General features: G+C 34.2%; 1 protein-coding gene across 2 annotated transcripts in view; it reads right to left on the reverse strand.

Moving 5' to 3' along the window:
- Positions 1-2,352: 2,352 nt before the first annotated feature.
- LOC136027618 (esterase FE4-like) overlaps positions 2,353-20,890 on the reverse strand; it is a 191,316-nt gene continuing 172,778 nt past the window's right edge. Inside the window, exons 8-10 of one of the 2 annotated variants that reach the window (XM_065705035.1) lie at positions 13,653-13,806; positions 6,595-6,715; positions 2,353-2,770 (exon numbers count right to left, since the gene is read on the reverse strand). In XM_065705035.1, the coding sequence (XP_065561107.1) occupies positions 2,494-2,770; positions 6,595-6,715; positions 13,653-13,806 (552 nt within the window). In that variant the 3' untranslated portion in view covers positions 2,353-2,493. The remainder of the gene's footprint in view (positions 2,771-6,594; positions 6,716-13,652; positions 13,807-20,890) is intronic. The other variant, XM_065705036.1, reaches the window with a different exon arrangement.

The following is a 20,890-nucleotide window of genomic DNA, read 5'->3' on the forward strand; positions in this document are numbered from 1 at the left end:
AGTGTTGTGCCATATTCTGGTTAGTTTTCCACATTGAACCGCTCAAATAAATAAATACAACAAATTAGTTAAATTTTACGATGCTTCATGTCTTTAAGAACTTAAACACTAATAATCTGCTGATCCAGAAACTCACTTCACCTTCAAAGGAAAGCTATTCCTTCTTAAACAGTTTGATGACAAACTTTTCCAACTTATTTTTTGCCGATTTTTCTTCCAAAGTTTTTTTCGGACCTTTTCCATTATATGCATATCACTGCTAGAGAATAGTGTTGGGTCAATGAATATTACCGTCAAGTACCCCCACCATACTACCGGTCAGTCCTCCCACCATACAACCAGGCGCTACCCCACCATCTGGATTTATCTCTCACGTCTGGTATTCGGGATACGAAGGTTTTCTGGAAACATTGCTTGCCAAGTTTACTGTGTCTATGAGACAATCCAATGGTTCCGAGTGTCCAGTAACATTACGTAGGGTATCTAAGCTTCCGGTGAAATACATTTGCAAACCAATTTTAAGGATTTAGATATATGGCAAATACCACTAGCGAATTATTTTCGGGCGCCTTTTTTGGCATCAGTCCGAGGATATGCATATCACAGTGATTCGGGTTGCTTGCTAGACAGACATGTTCTTTTGATGGTCAATGACACTTGTTTCGATCCCAAAAGTTGTAATGACTACAACCGGCCACATATCCTTTTTTGTAATTTAATAACCCCGATCACACTGGTTTTCCATTACCAGGCCTGCTCATGAGTTTGGATCCCCATGTCTCTCTCCAGAGTCCTACTGCCCCCCACCTTTTTTGAACATAAATTTTTTTAACTTATGTTTTTTTCTGGAACTTAGAATTTTTTTGACTCGGACTTTTTTTTCATGGTTTAACGTGACACTTTCGTGAACATGGCTAATGAGTTTTTTTCGTGCGGCTGCCCCCGTAGTACTCTGTGGTTGGTAACCGATATTAGTTGGCTTATTGTTTTTTGATCAATATTAATTGTGCACTGGAAGGATAAACACCTGTATCGTACTTAAAAATATAAAGATGAAATATTTCAAGAAAATGTATTCGCATGATAAAGTTACCGTAGTTGAATGCTGGCAAAGAAAAATATTTAAGTATAGAACAAGTACTAGTGGTAACACTATTGGAAATATATGTGTTCGTATTCATGACAGTGAGAGGTTAGATTTCTTTGGACTACCCACAAACTTCAACATTACTTATGGTGGATATGTGAGAGTAACATTTCCAAAGATGATAGCACGCAAAGATAATGCAAACATAAAACTATTAATCGATGACGAGGGCCAACCTCTTGCTAATAGGTCTGGTAACACGCTACCCGTTGATAGATCCTATCAATATCTTTCTGCTTTTAGAATTCAAATGAAAGCAAAGAGAAAAGGAAAGGCCTACTGCTGCACCAATGTCCTAATATATATCTTATCTATGGGTCGAAACTGCAGCGCATTTAAAAATAATGTGGTAATAGACAATGAAATCACAAGCAATGGGCAATACGTAAGCAATGGGCAAATTTCATAACTTACTGGCCTTTCCCCACGGACTGTGGGGGCCATTTTACCACTAAAGAGATACTTATTTTATTTTTCAACAATACTGAACAAATTGGCTATCTCAAAACTTTGATCAGATAACTTTGAAACAAAAATGGTTGCAGGAGGGGGCAGTTACCCTCTAAACCTTTTTTTACGTTGAATCTAATGTTGTGAATTTAAAAAACGATTTTTCATCAAAATTTGTTGGATTTTAAGGGGTGTTTTCCCCTATTTCAAAAATAAGACAAATTTTCTCGGGCTCTTGACTTTTGATGGGTAACACTAAACCTGATGAATCTTACATACTTGAAATTAGCATAAATCCAATTCTTTTGATGTATTTATTGGTTTTAAAATTCCAATTTTAGAGTTTTGGTTACTATTGAGCCGATTGGTTCGTTATCACGAACTGTTTGATTCTTTCTGATGTCTTAGGCATTTTTTCCAATTTTAGCGAATTCTACCCACATACTAATTGTTGCATTCACGTGGTATTTGATACATCTCTCTTTCGTGAGTAAATGGGATCTTATATTAGTAGTATAGGGGGCAATACTCCCGGACATGACATCTTATTTGGGCACTAAAGCTTGCCTGTACTACATACTCTACGCATGAGACTTGTCCAACTTGAAAGTCGATGATACTAAAGAGTATCTATCCCTTTGGCCTACTTCCATGAAAATCTCGTTTACACACAGCTCTGAGGCCCTAGCAACCAATCGTAGCAACCAAATCTAATATAAGGCTGGATTTCCAAGGTAATTGATATTCAGACCAAATTCTTTACATGATAATGATGAAATTTTATTATTTTATAAAATAAAATATGGGCATTCAAAAAAACCAATTGCAGCAGAAGTAGCGAAATTCCAGGTGGACTATTTTATAAACAGTGTATTTTTTTCACATTTTTGCTACTTCTATAGTTTATCTCCTGGAGTAAGGTATGACTTTTTAAAGAAACGGTAATCTTCGTCACCTTCAGGGATAAAGGGCAAAACTTGTTTTAAGTCAATATCTATTTCTTTTCGTTTTTTACTTCCGAAATTTTCATCGACTGCAACTGTGAACGTTGTTGTATAGTCAACTTCAGATGTGAATGATAAGTCCAATGACATCCAATTTGGATTTTCATCAGTATAAGGCAGCCATTTTTCAACATCTGCTGGAAGTTCTATGCCATCTGGTGTTGGGTTCCTGAAATAAAAAGATATCTAAAATTCATTAAATGTAGTATGTATTGCGAAACATAAATGACGATACAAGATTGTATCAAACTTTCTATTCAGCGTCGAAAATCTAAATAGAAGCCGAATTTATGTGCGTCGCGGAGCAAATCAGGGCTCAGTGTTAAGTCTTAAAATATTTATCAATGCCATCCAGTGTGAAATCCACAGAATACTGGATTTTCTTGATCGAACCATCGCTTGACGCGTGTCACCTTTCATACGCGGATGACATTCTTCTGCTGTCTGATAACTTGTAATCACTGTAGGCAGCTATGAATAGCATTTATGCCGGGTTGTTTGACACCAGGCCACCAGTTCCTTCTGCTAAAATTGAATTTCTCGTTTTTGGTTGTCATAACCCTCCCGATTCAAAAATTCAGTTTAACTCTGACTCAAATTTTGCCACTGCGTCTCTCAAGGACCTTCAAATTGCATTCAGGACCTTTATTTGAGCAACACGTTCACTAACAATAAATGGGTAGAGAGAGAAGTTGAGAAAGTCATATGGACTTCTTTCTAGAGCAGGGCTTCTTAAACTATGGGTCGCGACCCCATTTGGGGTCGCGTAGCAAAATTATGGGGTCGCGAGTGATAAAAATTCAATTTAACAAAAAAAAAATTTAACTTGTAAAATTATTGTTATAAAGAAAAATAACAATCATCGTAGATAAATATATCATAAAATCTTCTGATTCGGAAAGACTGTTAATACCAGCATTTCTATTCCGATCATTACAATATCTTGTATAAATTTACTATGAATCAGAAGATGTTACAGAAATTTATAAAAATGTAGATTTATTTTTGTCAATCTCTTAAAACCGAAATTATCCTGATAAATATTATCAACAAAATTTCTAAGTGTTATTTCGAAGAAACTATATAAACATTTCGTGTTTTTTTCATTTAGCCATTGAATGATTGTGAACGAAGTGCATGTTACTCCGAATTAGTCAGTCAATCGCGACCGACGGGACCTTACAGTCCCGGCATGTAAAAATCCTTTGGGCTCTTCTTAATTGATTGATAGCACCAGAATTGAACGATGTGCTTCAGGATGCTGTTAAGGTCATAAATTTCATTAAGAACAATGCCCTTAACAGTCGCTTATTTTCACATCTCTGTAACGATACGGATTCCAACTGTATAACTTTGTTATTACATGCAGAAGTAAGATGGTTGTCAAGAGGTCAAAGTTTAAAAAGATTATTGTTATTAAAGGACGAGATCGAAATATTTTTAACTGAAAGAAAATGTGAATTTGCTGCTTTTTTTCAAAATGACTTGTGGCCATCCAAGCTGTGTTATTTGTCAGATATTTTTGCGAAGTTAAACGATCTTAACTTGTCTCTTCAAGGAAAAAATTGCGACATATTTACTTCAAACGATAAAATTGAAAGTTTTATTAAAAAGATCAGCATTTGGAAAAGTAGGGTCGAAACAAATTCATTCGAAATGTTTTCCAGTGTCGACAATTTTGTAATTGCCAAAATTCATCGTAAAACTTTTATTGCAAAAACTGTTGTAAATCACTTAAAAGCACTAGAAATACAGTTCCGGACATATTTTATATTAAATATTGATTAACAAAAAATAGTTTGGATTCAAAAGCCGTTTTGGATTGGATTAAGTGAGATTGATCATCTGCCACTTAAAGCTCAAGAGGAATTTGCTGAGCTTTCGTGTGACTCAAACTTAAAACTACAATTCCAAAAAAGGGCCTTGACTGAATTCTGGATCGAAACTAGAACTGAATTTCCCATAATCGCCGATATGGCGTTAAATGTACTTCTGCCATTCAACACCACACATTTATGTGAAGTTACTTTCTCAGCTTTAACACACATTAAATCCAAATATCGTTCAGCGATCAAAATGTTGAAGAGGTCTTACGTCCAGCAGTTTCAAACATTACACCAAGATTTGATTTGTTATGCAATAAAAAACAGGCACATCCATCTCATTAAATTTTTAACGTAACCTTTAATTTAACATTTACCACGCAACTACTTGGATATATTCCAGAGAATTAAGACGGTCAGAACCTACTTTGTTTTTTAAACTATAATAAAAACATTTCTATAACATTTTGGGCAAATTTCAATTTTAGATTTTTATATGTTTCAAAACAAATTCTAAATTTATATATTTTCATATGTATATGTATATTGTTACCTAATAAATATGTCATCAAAAAATATTAATTTATTTTTCTTTTATATTTGTTGGGGTCGTTAAGAAACTCGCAATCATAAATGGGGTCGGGAATTGCAAAAGTTTAAGAAGCCCTGTTCTAGAGTTAAAAGCCAATTTGACAAAGAAAAAGTTCGTTCGGCTTTATAACTCCTTTTTTGCAAACAAGTTTATTTATGGAAGTTTTTTTTACCAAGTCAGAAAATCAGCAATTTTGATCTGTCTTTTTCAAATCTTTTAAGTATTTTCTCCGTTTTTCTATTTAGTCTCGCTGCAGTTACATCTCCAAGTGCTACAGAGCTTTTAAAATATGTAATAAGATGGATGGTTTAGAAGGCAGATTCAGACAGCGATCTGAGTCAGTTGTAAATTGTTTGTTGGGTTGTATTAATTGTTAGTGATTCAATGATAATTAATTTTTTTAGTTTTTGCCATTAAAATTGTTTTTATTATGTATGTTTCTTTCTCCTCTAAGTGCATTTTTGTATGTATAGAGGATTCAAATATGTTTTATTATAATTATTGCCATCTAGTACGGGAGTTCAGTGAAATCCGTTGCCGCAGCTATGACAAGGGAGTAAAAACTTTGAAGAAACACACAATCTTTAGTTTCACCATTAATATTTTACATTCGAATATTTAAATTAAAACAGCTATAGATATGAAAGCGAGAGAAAAGCATAAAAAATAAAGACAGTTCTTGTTTGAATTGCCTGTTTGACAGCCTTGGTTGATTTGCTACGGTAATGACCCTGGTATAAAATTGTTGGCATGCGAATTGGAAGCTACACCATAATCAGCAAATAAATAAAATCAGATAGATCATACCATTATCATCACTCTTAAAATTCGACCCGGGCATATTCTCATATGTGAGATGTTTGTCAAAAACTGTTTTTAGCGTAAGTGAGGTTAAAGTGGTTGTTGCATCCCACCTCATACATAAAATAATTCCTGTTCGTTGCTACTAAATTCGTTTCAATAGATTTTGCAGCACAAGGGACATGCTTTCATTTCAAATTCTTGTAGCATTTGGCAGAATGTGTTTTATATAGTATTTATCTAACTTTTGACAGAGTTGAATTTTTTTTCTAGCGATTTTGATTGCATTATGTCAAACTGCTAGCTTCGGCTAGCTTACCCTAGAAGGGAAACTATTTGATATTTAGGTAAAATAATGAGAACAAAAAAAGAGACTCCCCTGAATGCCAATCTAAAAAAAGATGCAGCAATAGTATAATACCTGCTTCATAAATAGTCTTTAATATAATTATTGCTAACAAATTGTTTGATGAGGTGAGTAATTAATAATTCAATACTATATACCATAAAATAGGTACGTAATAATATTTATATAAAGATGCTCTAAAAAATGATATGCAATTTACGAAGTACCTACAGTTACTATAATCTGTGACAGGAGTAAACACGAATATTCTTTACCGAGAAGAAGGATTTTTTCATTCCAGTTCAAAACACTCTTATTCAGAATATCTAAGATTTGTAGGTCAATATTGCGTCAGTTCAAACTACTAATTTTATTTATTAAGTTACGAAACACAAATTATGATTTCTAGAATAAAAAAAAACAACAGTTACCCGTAAGTTGCAAAATTGGTCCAAAGTGTTGTCATTCTAGTTGTTATGTATTCTTCAGTATCATTATAAAGCAAAGGAATTAGGGAATAAATATAGATTAGTTCATCAGCATGAGTCACACCTAGAACGAAAAGAGAACACTTAACACGATTTACTTCTATCGAATAGTTTGAGGTAACGAACTGTAAGTAAGGAGTAACCCAAAATAATAGTGACAAAACTCTAAAAAATAATTTTTATAAGAATAAAATATCAAAAGAATCTGGTTTTTAGGAAAATTTTGAATATGTGAAAAACATGAAGCTTACAGGTCCAAAAACCAAAAATTAGGAGCTTAATAAAGGAAAATGCCTCTACTTTTGAAAGAAGGAAAATTTAAAACTCAAACCCCATGTATTACAAAAACAGAACCCTCTTACAGAGGTTTCAAGCCTCGATTAATAAAAATATAGAACTTCGTATCTATGTTTCTAAAAAGAAGGATCACAGATCGACGTAAGATAATAAAGATAATAAAGTTCACAATAAAAATAAATATACAAACAATAAACTATAGCAGTCCCCGTAGAAACTCGTTGGTCTGTAAAGGCAGGAGAAGGCTTGCGACTGGTAAGTTACAAGTCATTAACACAGAGAGAAAAGATAAAAATAATAAGTAGATGTTATATATCAGGTAAATACTTAATCCTATGGTCTAAGCAGAAAAAACAAAAACAAAAAAAATCTTTGAACCTTCACACGGAAATCAAATATTCTGATATCCTTTTTAAATAGGAAAACAATCCACCAAAGCAAAGTGACATTTTCTGTCATTTTTGTGGTGCAAAACCGATATTTTTGAGGAAAGTTTGCCAAATAACCACCGAGTAAAAATTCTGAGATAGCCAATTGATTTTGAATTATAAAAAAAGTATATATTCAGGTTTAAAGTTCGAAGCAGCAGCGCTGTATGATGGAGCATTCGTCCTTAAATAAGCCAAAAAAGGTTAAAATGGATAAAAATGGAAATTCTAGTAGACCTAGTCAACCTTTTATCACCTAAAACCCTAGACCAAAGGGTTCAAAACTCCCTTCACTATCTTGAAAAATCACTCTTGAAAAATAACTTTCATTAAAAAAGCAGACTTTTAAAATTGAGTTTCTGATCAGTTTTAAATCAAGCCCCGGCCTATCCAAATGAAGAGCCTATCACCCCATAAAATCCATTATGCTTGCTGTTAAATCATGTATAACAACACTTTTTGACTGACAACCAGCGTCCTAGTGGTGTTGGTGAGTGATGGAGGGTTCAAACCTTGAAGCGTGGGACTAACAAGCATGGTGTCAGAGTTTTCATTAAAATTAATAATTAATACAGTAATTAATACAACTTATCTGATTTTTTTTGCGTTGTAACAAGTGACTAAATTGATCAAATGTATATTGGCAGAAGATTAGACAGGATGAATTCAAATCTGAGTAATAGTCGCTAATAAAAGAAAATAGCTACAAAAGTGGTTTCCCCTTTTTTCGTAAACAGAACAATTTTTCTCAGTTTCCTAATGTTGTTTAGTAGGTTTAAATTTAATTAATTATATTGCTAAGGACTCACCATAAAGTGTTGGTTGATCTAACGTGTATGTTGCTGTGAAACTTTCTTTTTCAAGTTCCAATGACTCTAAGCACGAGTCACTCCTTACTTAGGGTTTGTTGCAACATAATCGTTTAATATACAAAAATAAAATAAAGAAGTTTATCCATGAAAACATTGACACAAAACGTTTCTGGTAATATTCGCGTCCTTTCTCCTGGGAAATTCCTGACAACACTCAAGACGCCCCTTCACCTTTTAACATTTAAGGCAAGTAAGCATCTGAGTGTAATCTCTTAAGTTATACAAAAAATTTTTGACAAAAAGAAAGAAGCTGTCAACCAGCAGTGCATGTGATCCAGGCTTAATCAAAATGGACAGAGAGCAGAGACTAACTTACACCTCCAGCCCCCAGACAATCATATATATTGCCCTGAATAATCATGGTAAATTAGAAAATTCGGGCAAAAAATTCTCTTTTTTTAGCCAACAGGTAGGCTTACCTCTTTGCCCCAATACAGCGATCCATCGTCCCTCCTTCATAAGAGCTAACGTGAAAGTATACATCGTTTTTCCAAAAAAATTATCGATCATCAAGCGAATCGACATGGTCAAATGAACCTTTAAAATATTTGTCTATATTGACCGTTTTTTTGTATGGAATACATGACTACTTAGGACCAAATGAACCTCTGTATTAATGTTTAAGAGTTTTTAAAAATCCTCTAGGTTCAAAAAATAGTTTCTCAAAAGTTTCCAGTCCATTGGCTGTCTCAGTATTCTCTATTTGTTGCAACTTGACCCTCTTTGAGTAGAAAATGTAGTTTGGTACCATAAAATGGAAGATGACGCTATTTTACTGTAGCAGAATTTCATTGGCCACTCAAAAAGGGCACTGGAACTTCTAACCTTCATTTGACAAGTCCTCTCTTAATTTTATAAGACCATTGGTTCTTTTTTATAACCCCTAGAAAAAAAAACATATTGCTGTTTTGGTGACGTATTTCTCTTTTCTCAAATTCAGACAGATTTTCTCAAGCCCTTGGTCAATAGAGGCCCAGATCAAAACCTACTAACCCTTGTTTCTACTTGCTATTTGATGTGACAAAATTCACATACCTTGACAGGAATTTTAAAGAAGGTTTAATGTAAAACTTATTTCATTATCAAAAAAGACACTTTTTCTACAGAAGTAAAAAATGGATTTGAAACTCAAAACAAACAAACTATTGCATTGTAGATTACGAAGCACACTTGATAGTCCAAATACAAGAAGATACATATATAAAAAAAAAGCTTAAAAAACTGACTTGTGATACATTCAAATATCTGTAAAATTCAAAAAATAGCACTTTGCTTAGAATTTTGAGTATAAGGCGAGTATTTTGAGTATTTTGAGAATAAGAGAAGATCTTACAATATATAGAGAAACAGTTTGAGTGTGTTTTGTTCGCATGTTACTGGAGAATTTAAACTTTTCTATTAATGTAGTATATAGACCTCCCCAAAGCCTACTCCACGACTTTATGGACATTTTTGAAGAACAATTAATGCACCTCCGCAAAGCCTACTCCACGACTTTATGGACATTTTTGAAGAACAATTAATGCAACTCCCTATTTACTCTATGCCATGTTTTATTATGGGGGACTTTAGGATTGACCTTATAGATCAGTCATCTGATAGCACTGAACTTATTAATAGAAGTCTGTCTAAGGAGTTTTATCCTTGTATAAATATCCTTACAAAAATTACGGGAACATCAGCTAAGTTTTTGGATAATATCCTTTCTAATGTGCCCTTGACTCTTTGAAAGGTCCTTACCGACGATGTATCCGATCACTTTAGAGTTTCAGCTAGCTTGAGAAGTTTAACGAAGGAGGTTAAAGGCAAACTATCAAGAATTCCAGTGATCATCCAAAATGCGATGGTAAAATTTAAAATGATATACGAAAAGTGAATAGATATGAGGTTCTAGGCGAAGTTCAGGACACAAATTCGAGGTTTGTTTTATTTTATGATTAAATAAAAACAAGTTTTTCTAACTGCAAGTAAGGAGTGACATTAAAACTTTAAAAAAAAGAAATTATTTTGTATATTTGTATATTAGGAGGGTTGCACGCTCCTCGACGTCTCGCTGTTTACGCTTAAGTTTTTTATTGTTTTAAAAAGTAGAACTGCGAAAAAGAGTCAAACTTTATCGTAAAGAGTGAGACGTTGAGGAGGGGACAACCCCTTTCATATCCGAAATAATTTCTGTTTGTTTCGAGTTTTAATGTTGCTCCTTACTTGTGGTTAAAAAAAACTTGTTTTTTATTTAATTTCTGAGTTGTTTTTTTTCCAAATTAATGCATGTTTGATTTTGGCTCTCCGCATCTGAATAATTAGAACGAAATTTACAAATTAATTTTTTTTTTTCTGTGGCTAAATGACTTTCTCTTAGTTTTGATAGGACGAATTTGAGAAAAAGAAGTGTGGGAGAAGACGCCTAGCTGCCCTCCATTTTATTTTGGCTATTTAAAAAGGCTATTAGAACTTTTAATTTCTTAACGACCGTTTTTATTAGTCAAAAATATACGTAACTTACGAATTAACTTACGTAACGAACTTCTATATTCGTATATTTTAATTACGTATATGAGGGAGTTTGGCCCCTCGTTAATATCTCACACTTTACACTGAAGCTGAAATTTTGTCCCAATTCTTCAAGAATGAACCCTGAATCACAAAGGCCGTAGAATAAATAGATGAAATTACTAAAAATATTTTAGTGTAAAGAGCGAGGTATTTAGGAGGATATGAAACCCTCGTGTATGTACTAATTCCTGTTCGTTTTAGGTTTTAATGCCGCTCCTTACTTTCAGTTGAAAAAACTTTTTCATATTTATTTTTTCATTGTTTTTTTAAATAATGCTAGAAAATCCTGTGCCCCCTTCATGGAATCTCTTTTCCCTCATGACAAATTACTCCAAGGATAGATCCTCCCACGTAGCATCCTCCCCTAAACCCTACCCCCAACCAAAAAAAATCCACCTGAAAACGTCTGTACGCTTCCCAATAACCATTACTGTATATGTAAACACTGGTCAAAGCTTTAACTTGCAGCCCCGCTCCTGGAAACTGTGGGGGAGTAAGTCATCCAAAAAGACAGAGTTATTTGCGTTAGAATAAGCCCTCTTGCAGCATTCTAGGACCACTGGTTCGATACCACTGGGGAAAAAAACGAACAAACAAATAAACACGCACCCGTGATTGGTCTTCTGGCAAAAAATACGAAGTTCCACATTTTTGAAGATAGGGGCTTGAAACTCCTAGAGTAGGGTTCTCTGTTTTGGGGGTGTTTCCCCCTAGTTTCCAAAATAATACAAATTTTCTCAGGCGCTTAACTTCTGATGAGTAAAACTAAATTTGATGAAGCTTTTATATTTAACATCAGCATAAAAATCCGATTCTTTTTATGTATCTCTTAGTATCAAAGTACCAATTTTAGAGTTTTGGTTACTATTGAGCAGAGTTGCTCCTTACTACAGTTCGTCACTACGAACTGTTTGAAAAGTTGCAGGGTTTGATAAGTCAAATAGTCACATTGGAATCGTTCAATAGAAAATATTTAAGCAAAAATCTTGGATTATGCCTGTGATTTTGAAGCAAATCAAACAGTTCGTGGTAACGAACTGTAGTAAGGAGCGACCCGGCTCAATAGTAACCAAAACTCTAAAAAATGGCATTTTGATACCAATAGCTACATCAAAAGAATCGCATTTTAATGCTGGTTTTAAATATATAAGTTTCATCAAGTTTAGTCTTACCCATCAAAAGTTACGAGCCTGAGAAAATTTGCCTTATTTTAGAAAATAGGGGGAAACGCCCCCTAAAAGTCATAGAATCTTCCTCATCAACGCCCCGCTCTTTACTCTAACGAAACGCCCCCTAAAAGTCATAGAATCTTCCTCATCAACGCCCCGCTCTTTACGCTAAAGTTTTTTACTGTTTTAGAAAGAAGAATTGAGAGAAAGAGTCAAACTTTAGCGTAAAGAGCGGGGCGTTGATGAGGAAGCAGCCTCTTTCATATACGAAGTAATTTCTGTGCGTTTTAAGTTTTGATGTCACTCCTTACTTTCAGTTGAAAAAACTTGTTTTTTTTATTTAATAAATGTAAAAGATAAATTTTCTAGAGCTCAAATAATTAACCCGAATCAAAAAAATAATCAGTCATATGAAATTTATCGAAATAGGTTGAATTCAATTTTAAGAAATGAAAAAAAAAAGAAAGAAATATTTTGAGAAAAAGTTTAAGAGGGTCGAAGAATTAGGAAAACCTGGGGAATATTAAAAAAAAAGTGATTGGACTAAAAATAAATAGTGTACCTGATGAATTAATTAGTGCAATGGGAGATACTTTGAAGCTTGAAAGTGATATATGTAATAAATTTTAGAGTTATTTATTCAAATATTTCTCTGAATCTAGCTGTGTCAATTGTACCTGATCGTCATCCGACGTTCGAGTTACCCAATTGATCACATTAGACTTGTAACAGTTGATGAAATTAAAAAAAATATTTATGGTTGCGTAGTAGTTCATCTGGTAGCTATCACATTACTTTAAAACAGAGGCGCCATTTGGGGGGGTCTGGGGTCGGCAAATATCCACCCCAGATTTTCCAGGGGGCCAAAGCTTCCACCACAAAGGGGCCTTTTCCGGCCATAATTATCTATTGTGTCCAATATAATCCATTCTGTTCAAATGATTTGAACTAACTGCACGCCTTTTAGCCAAAGAGCGTAATTACCTGACGACCCTTGGGGTAATTACGCTATTTGCTATAATTCATTGTAAACTTTGGAAGTAGGTTAGATTCATAATAAAAGTCTCAAGTTCTGTCAAATGCCCCATGCCCCACCCCAAGATTTGGCCCAAATGTTGCCTCTGCTTTAAAAAGACTTGAATGCATTTCTCCTGTTATATCTGAAGTTTTTGTGGATTAATTAATGAGTGTTTTCGTCAAAGAGCAGATTGTTTTAAAGTCACCCGTGTAACCCAATTCATAAGGGTGGTATTCAAAATGACCCAGGAAACTATAGACCAATATTTTTTTTACCCATTATTTCCCTTGTTTTAGAAAAGTGTTTTAGTATTACAATGATGCATTTTTTGGAGGATCATAACTTACTGGTAGAGAAACAATTTGGGTTCCTTAGACAAAGGACAACAGAACAGGAGATGATTAATTTTACAACTATTATTAATGATTTATTAGATAAAGGTTTAAATGTAGGTGCAGTATTTGTAGATCTGATGAAAGCTTTCCGCACTGTGGATTATGAACTTATACTTAAAAAGTATGAGGTGCATGGTTTGAGTGGAAAATCCTTTAACGGAGTTGAATTGGTACGTTTAAAAATTAAAAAAACGTCTAAAATAAGTACGTTAACGTCTAACGTAAAAAGTACGTTAACGTCTAAAAATTACAAAAGGTAATTCATTCACCATAGGGTATTTCAGGAATATCTCCAATCAGGAAAGGACCAAGAGAATAGCGACCTTCATAGTTAAAAGAGTAAAGAAAAGAGTCTTGGTTGAACTTGTGGTGAAGGCGTACCGTATCCAATGCTCCCTGCTTAATGAAAAGAACGCCCGTCATCTATAAAAAGCAAAAAGAAAAGATTTGTAGTTAAGTTAAATATAAAATAGATAAATAAAGAAGATATAGATAAGGTAGAAAGAAAAACAAAGAGTGGGGATAATATTTTTGATGTTGATAAAAAGTATTTAAGCTCCTTGCTTCATCAAAATAAACATTAGTTATATAAAATTCAAAGAAAAGGGTATATATAGATAATCAGTTGGAAACAGATATAAATAATTAAGAAAGTAAATGAAAAGGTATAAAAAACATATTGAAAATAAAAAGATAGAATGAAACTTGGGGTGTATACGCACAGGGTCAAGTGCTGCGAGTTAATGAAAAGAATAGGCCTGTCTGGCATCTAAAAGAAATGTTACACAGGATTGGGGATAAGGGGAAAAAGACTCGAAGTCCAGCAGTCCTCAAAAAATTCTGGATATTTTCTGTACTTTGGGCACCTCATCTTCAATTTATCAGAATATTTTTTTATTAATTGCTCAATTTATCAGAAAAAATTTATCAGAATATTTTTTATTAAGTATACAAACAGAGGGCAGTTATCTAGGTTCTACTAGATTCTCATTTTATATAGTTTTTTTTTTCTAAAACTTGTTGTCAACAAATATGAGTTATTATGCAAAATAAAGGGTCAGGTCAGGAAGCCCGAGAAGATTTACCTGAATTTCTTAAAAATGAAGAAAACACTCTTCAAAACCCGAGTGACCTTGATCAAAGCTATAAGATCAAATTTAGCATGTCACGGAGCTCTATTGTAGAGGTTTCATGTCCTACCTACAAGAATGGAAAATTTGTTTTGTTTCCAAGAAGTAGGATCACACTTATTTGTTTTTTTTTGTTTTTTTTATTCTTTCATGGGAAATCGTATCAACTCAATGATCCAAGAATTTCGGGAAAAGTCTCATTAGAAATAACGTTAAAGGTTTTGCTGCCCTTTTTAAGAAGCAAAAAAATTGTGCCATATCATTAAGGTGTAGTCGACTATTTTGCAAAACAGCAATTTTGCCCCAAAGAGTTCTAAAAAGCTATGTGCTGAAGATTCGCAGATAGCTTATCATTTTAAGATTAGCGAAAAGTATGTATGGAGCTTTCAAGTTCTGGAGGCCGTAATGCAGCGCGGTGATGCATTGGTTCCTACCCCAGGTAACCCATTCCAAATAAACGATTAGCATAGACATGTGTTTTGTGCTTCTTCAGTTAAGTTGATTCATTTGAAGCTTGATAAAATAGCACACAAAGGTGTGTAGTTGTACATCAGCCATCATGGAGGAGGGCCAGTTGATGTTAATTTTGGTGGATGAAGGTGTTAGAGTCCTTAGATATTTCGTCTTTATACCTAGATTTTTAACTCTCCGCGAGCCTCAAGATTAATATAGAAGAAGGTTTTTCTATTGAAACGGGGAAGGGGGTAAAAATTGACCTAGAATCAGGTTTGCTTTTGAAAAACACATTCGGACTGCTTCTATAATGTTGGTGCTACGACGTGATAGTGCCCTTGTTATTGCGGACAATCTTTTCTGTGTAATTTCAAAGATTAATTTCATATGCTTACCAGAACAAACGGTGGATAGGCGGGGCATCAAAAGCACTAGCCAAAAAAAATCCAGATGGGGGGATAAGTTACTCCGAAAAGCTTTGTTTTCACTGAATTCTATATGGGAATATTTCTCATTTTCTTATCTGTATACATTGTTTAATGTCTTCTTGTTTGATGCCTCACCCTCCCTCGTCGCATCCTAGGTTAAAATCCCCACAAAAAAGATTCCTTCGAAGAAATTGTTTTATATTTGAAATAATGATTATAGTTTATTTTAATACTTTAAACCCCCCTCCCTCTTCTAACATTTGTTAATTTTAATGCTTTAAACCCCCCTCCCTCTTCTAACATTTGTTAATGTTAATACTTTAAACCCCCTTCCACTGGGCATCCTCAATTACTCAGACAGCATTTGGTGATAAATTCTAGAATAGTTTGTAAGAATGCCATCTTACCTTCATGCCTCAGGGACCAATTCCTAATTTAATTGATTGATCCTTTCAGAAGTTAAACTGACAAAAACTGTTTTAGGTAGGTCAATATTTTCTGGCACCCTGCAAATTACTGTGCTAAGCTTTAAGTATAATAACAGAATTGGTTTTTGCTCGTTTCTCTAAATTCGTTCGTCATTCTAGAATCGTTATTAAATAAAAAAAAACAAGTTTTTTCAACTGAAAGTAAGGAGCAACATTAAAACTTAAAACGAACAGAAATTACTTCGTATATGAAAGAGGTTGCTTCCTCATCAACGCCCCGCTCTTTACGCTAAAGTTTGACTCTTTCTCTCAACTCTTCTTTTTAAAACAGTAAAAAACTTTAGCGTAAAGAGCGGGGCGTTGATGAGGAAGCAGCCTCTTTCATATACGAGGTAATTTCTGTTCGTTTTAAGTTTTAATGTCGCTCCTTACTTTCAGTTGAAAAACCTTGTTTTTTTATTTAATTTCTGAACGTTTTTGAATCAATGCATGTTTTGATTTTGGCTCTCCGCAGAGGAATAATTAAAACGAAGTTTGCATATTTATTTATTTTTTATTTTTTTTTGGCTAAATGTCTTTCTCATAATTTTGATCGAATGATTTTGAGAAAAAAAGAGCGGGGGAGGAAGCTTAGTTGCCCTCCAATTTTTTGGTTAATTAAAAAGGCAACTAGAACTTTTATTTTTTTACGAATCTTTTTATAAGTAAAGATATACGTAACTTATAAATTAGCTTACGTAAATAATTTTTTATTCTCATGTTTTTATTACACATATGAGAGGGTTCGCCCCCTCGTCAGTACCTCTTTCTTTAAATTAAATCTTAAATTTTCTCCCAATTCGTTAAGAATGACCCCTGAATCAGAAAAGCCGTAGAATAAATAGTTGACATTACTAAAAATACTTTAGCGTAAAGAGCGAGGTATTAGGAGGAGGTGAGCCCCTCATATGGGTAATAATTTTTGTTCGTTTTAAGTTTTAATTCTGCTCCTTACTTCCTGCTGAAAAAAACTTTTTATTTTTTCATTTTTTTTAAATAACGCTAGTAAATCCTGCGCTCCCTTCATGGAAATTTTCTTCCCCCATGACCAATTCCTCGATGGAAAGCTCCTCCAGAATATCCCCCTATTCTGAACCCCTCCCTCCAACCAAAAATCCTCCTGAAAACGCCTGTACACTTCCCAATAATCATTACTATATGTAAGCACTGGTCAAAGTTTGTAACTTGTAGCCCCTCCCTCGGGGACTGTTTAGGAGTAAGTCGTCTCCAAAGACATAGCTGTAAGGTTTTTCGACTACGCAGAATAAAACGGCTATCTCAGAAATTTGATCCGTTGACTTTGGAAAAATAATTAGCGTGGGAGGGGGACTAGGTGCCCTCCAATTTTTTTGGTCACTTAAAAAGGGCACTAGAACTTTTCATTTCCGTTAGAATGAGCCCTCTCGCAACATTCTAGGACAACTGGGTCGATACGATCACCCCTGGGAAAAAAAACAAAAAAAACAAATAAACACGCATCCGTGATCTGCCCTCTGGCAAAAAATACAAAATTCCACATTTTTGTAGATACGAGCTTGAAACTTCTACAGTAGGGTTCTCTGATACGCTGAATCTGATGGTGTAATTGATGATTCGTTAAGATTCTATGACTTTAACGGGGTGTTTTCCCCTGTTTTCTAAAATAACGCAAATTTTCTCAGGCTCGTAACTTTTGATGCGTAAGACTAAACTTGATGAAACTTATATATTTAAAATCAGCATTAAAATGCGATTCTTTTGATGTAGCTATTGGTATCAAAACCCCATTTTTTAGAGTTTTGGTTGCTATTGAGCCGGGTCGCTCCTTACTACAGTTCGTTACCACGAACTGTTTGAAAATTAGCGCAATCTGCCTTTTCTGTAGTTAATTTTGAAAACTTTTTCCACACAAAAAAAATTTCAAATAAAATTAAAGATCTCCATTAAGCCAAGAATGAGCCAAAATAAAGTCAAATAATCTTCCAAGTGTAAAACCACTACAAATCACTATCAATAAATAAATGCAACTCAAAACGAACAAAAATTAAAAAAATAGCCGGAACAAACTCACAACGAACAAAAATTAACTTGAGATGGGCTGATAACCCCAATACCTTCACAAGACCAGAACACACTATGCACTTTACTGAAAAAAGAATCAACAACAAAAGACCGTGGATTGTCGGGCTAACTGGCAAATACTGATATTTAATCCTTAAAATTTTGAAATTTTTTTATTTATGAAAGTATGAAAAGTGAAAACATTTCAAAAGTATATTGTTTTCAGTAAATCAAAAATTGTGTTCCGGACATGAGAAGGTGCTGGGGTTATTGGCCCTACTCATGTTAATTTTTGCTAATTCTTGGCTTAATCGAGCTCTGCTTTTCTTTGAAAAACTTGTTTTGTGAGAAAAAAGCTTTAAAATTAATTTCAATTCATTTTTTATTGACATAGTCTTTTTTATGAAGAAAATAATATTTTATATTTTTTCAGTTTTCAAACAGTTTTTGGTAGCAAGGAGCGACCCGTCTCAATAGTAACCGATGCTCCAAAAAACGGAATTTTGATACTAATAGTTACATCAAAAGAATTGCATTTTAATACTGATTTTAAATATATAAGTTTCATCAAGTTTAGTCTTACCCATCAAAAGATACAAGCCTGGAAAAATATGTCTTATTTTAAAATAAGGGGGAAACAACCCCTTAAAAGTCGTAAAATTTTAACGAAAATCACACCATCAGATTCAGCGTATCAGAAAACCGTACTGTAGAAGTTTCAAACTCCTATCTACAAAAATGTGGAATTTTGATTTTTTTTTTTTTTGCCAGAAGACATTATTACGGATGCGTGTTTATATGTTTGTTTGTTGTTTTTTTCTTCTTTTTCCCTAAGGGTGATCGTATCGACCCAGTGGTCCAAGGAAATCGCGAGAGGACTCATTCTAATGGAAAATAAGAGTTTTAGTGCCCTTTTTAATTTGAATATTGGAGGGCATCTAGACCCCTCCATCGCTCATTGGTTGTCCCCTCGGGGACAACCAATCCTCGCTCAGGGGTTGTCCCCTCCTCAACGCCTCGCTCTTTAGGCTAAGTTTTTTATTGTTTTAAAAAGTAGAACTGTCACAAAGTCAAACTTTAGTGTAAACAGCGACGCGTTGAGGAGGGGACAGCCCCTTTCATATAGGAAATAATATCTGTTCGTTTTAAGTTTTAATGTTGCTCCTTACTTGCAGTTAAATAAGCTTGTTTTTTTTATTTAATTTCCAATAAGAATCCATGGTAAGGCTGCTATTTATGTGTCGTAGAAACTTTTTCAATAATTTTTAGTCCTGACGCAAGCAATATTATTTAATTTGAATTTTATTGCTTCTGAAGTTGACCTGAAAAATAGAGCTTAGTGTCATTCCCAGAAGATTCTATCTATGCTCTTTGACAACCTGGATACACTTACACTCTTTATTGTTACAGGACGGTTCTACTTTGCTGAACAAAATGGCTGTCTCAAAATTTTGACTGGATGCGTTTGGAAAATGAATGGGCTTGAGAGAAGGGCTCCTCCAATCTCTTGTTACTGTTAAAAAGGCCACCAAAACTTTTAATTTCGAGTAGAATTAGCTCCCTTGACAGTTTTAACGATATTTCTAGCTATTATACAGTGTTGTTGCCTATTATATTGCTTATATGCCCTTTTGAAAACTTGCATGCATACAGTTTTTCCTTTTATTGAAACCCTCAAGTATTCCCTAAAAATTTTATCTCAATACATTTGTGTCGTTAGTTACATTGACTGTAATGGTAGTATTAAAAGTATAAATATAGTGCCTTCTGGCTAGTTTAAAACCCCCCCACAACTTACCCTTGAAGGACTAAACTAATAATATAAGTTATTCTTCATAAATTTCCTTGTCACCTTTTTGAAAGTCCACATGTTCATAGTTTGTTCATAGTTTGTTTTCATTGAGTTCAACATCAGCCCAAACATTTCTTAAAAGATTCACCTTAATAGCCTTAGCTTTTGCAATAGCAATAGTTGTAGCAGAATTAGTATCAGTATGCACATAGCACCTTTAGTTTCTTTAACAGCCCCTTAAACACAAGCTGAAAGATTCAGCATAATACCATCAACCATTGCTGAAGCATTTCTTCTGCGTTCGCTTGACAGTCTGTGTAGGCATAGTGTGTTTCGATTTAATTCCCAAAAGTTTTTATACATCCCAAGGTTTTTCGCCTTGATATCGTTAGTTTTAATAGCAGTAGTAGTAGTAGTTGTTGTTGTTGCTGTAGTAGTAGTAGTGTTAGTAGAAGCTGTAGTATTAATTGTAGTAGCCTAAGCTTTAGTGGCAGTAGTAGTAATATAAGTAGTAATAATAGTAATAGTAGCAGTATTATGAGTAGAAGCAGTAACATTAGGATGCAAATATTTTCTTTTGATTAGTTCAACATCCCTCACAACAAGCCCTGTTAGTTTCCACTTCACAGCCTAAACTGTTCCTAAGACATTGCTGTTACACCCTTTTCACAACCTGCATACACAGGTTGTGAATCTAATTCCGTTCATCTTCCTCCCTCACAATTTCTTCAACATTTTCCCTTCATGCCCTTAGGCATAGTTATAATAGCAGTCATAGTAGTAATATTATCTATATGTAGTATTAGCTGAAGTTTATACGATCACCCTTTTTATATAAATCTTATGTGTCCCAAGGGCCTAACTTACAGCCCTTGCCCTGAGGACTGTGGGTTGTCATCCTCAAAGACATAATTTCCGGCCCGTAATTTTGAATTCTCTACGACAACAAATGGTCATCTCAAAATTTCTGTCAGATGCATTTCGGGAAAATACGAGGTGTGGGGGGAGGGGGCTATCCACTCTCTGAACACTCTGAATAAAAAGGGCATTAGAACTTATAATTACCCATCCAATGAGCACCCTCCAAAGTTTATACGATCACCCTTTCTATATATCCCCTATATGCCCCAGGGAAATAACTTACAATCCTTGCCCTGTGGGCTCTGGGGGGTTTGTCATCCTCAAAGACATAATTTC

Source organism: Artemia franciscana, chromosome 5, assembly GCF_032884065.1.
Source record: "Artemia franciscana chromosome 5, ASM3288406v1, whole genome shotgun sequence".
Classification (NCBI taxonomy): Eukaryota; Metazoa; Arthropoda; class Branchiopoda; order Anostraca; family Artemiidae; genus Artemia; species Artemia franciscana.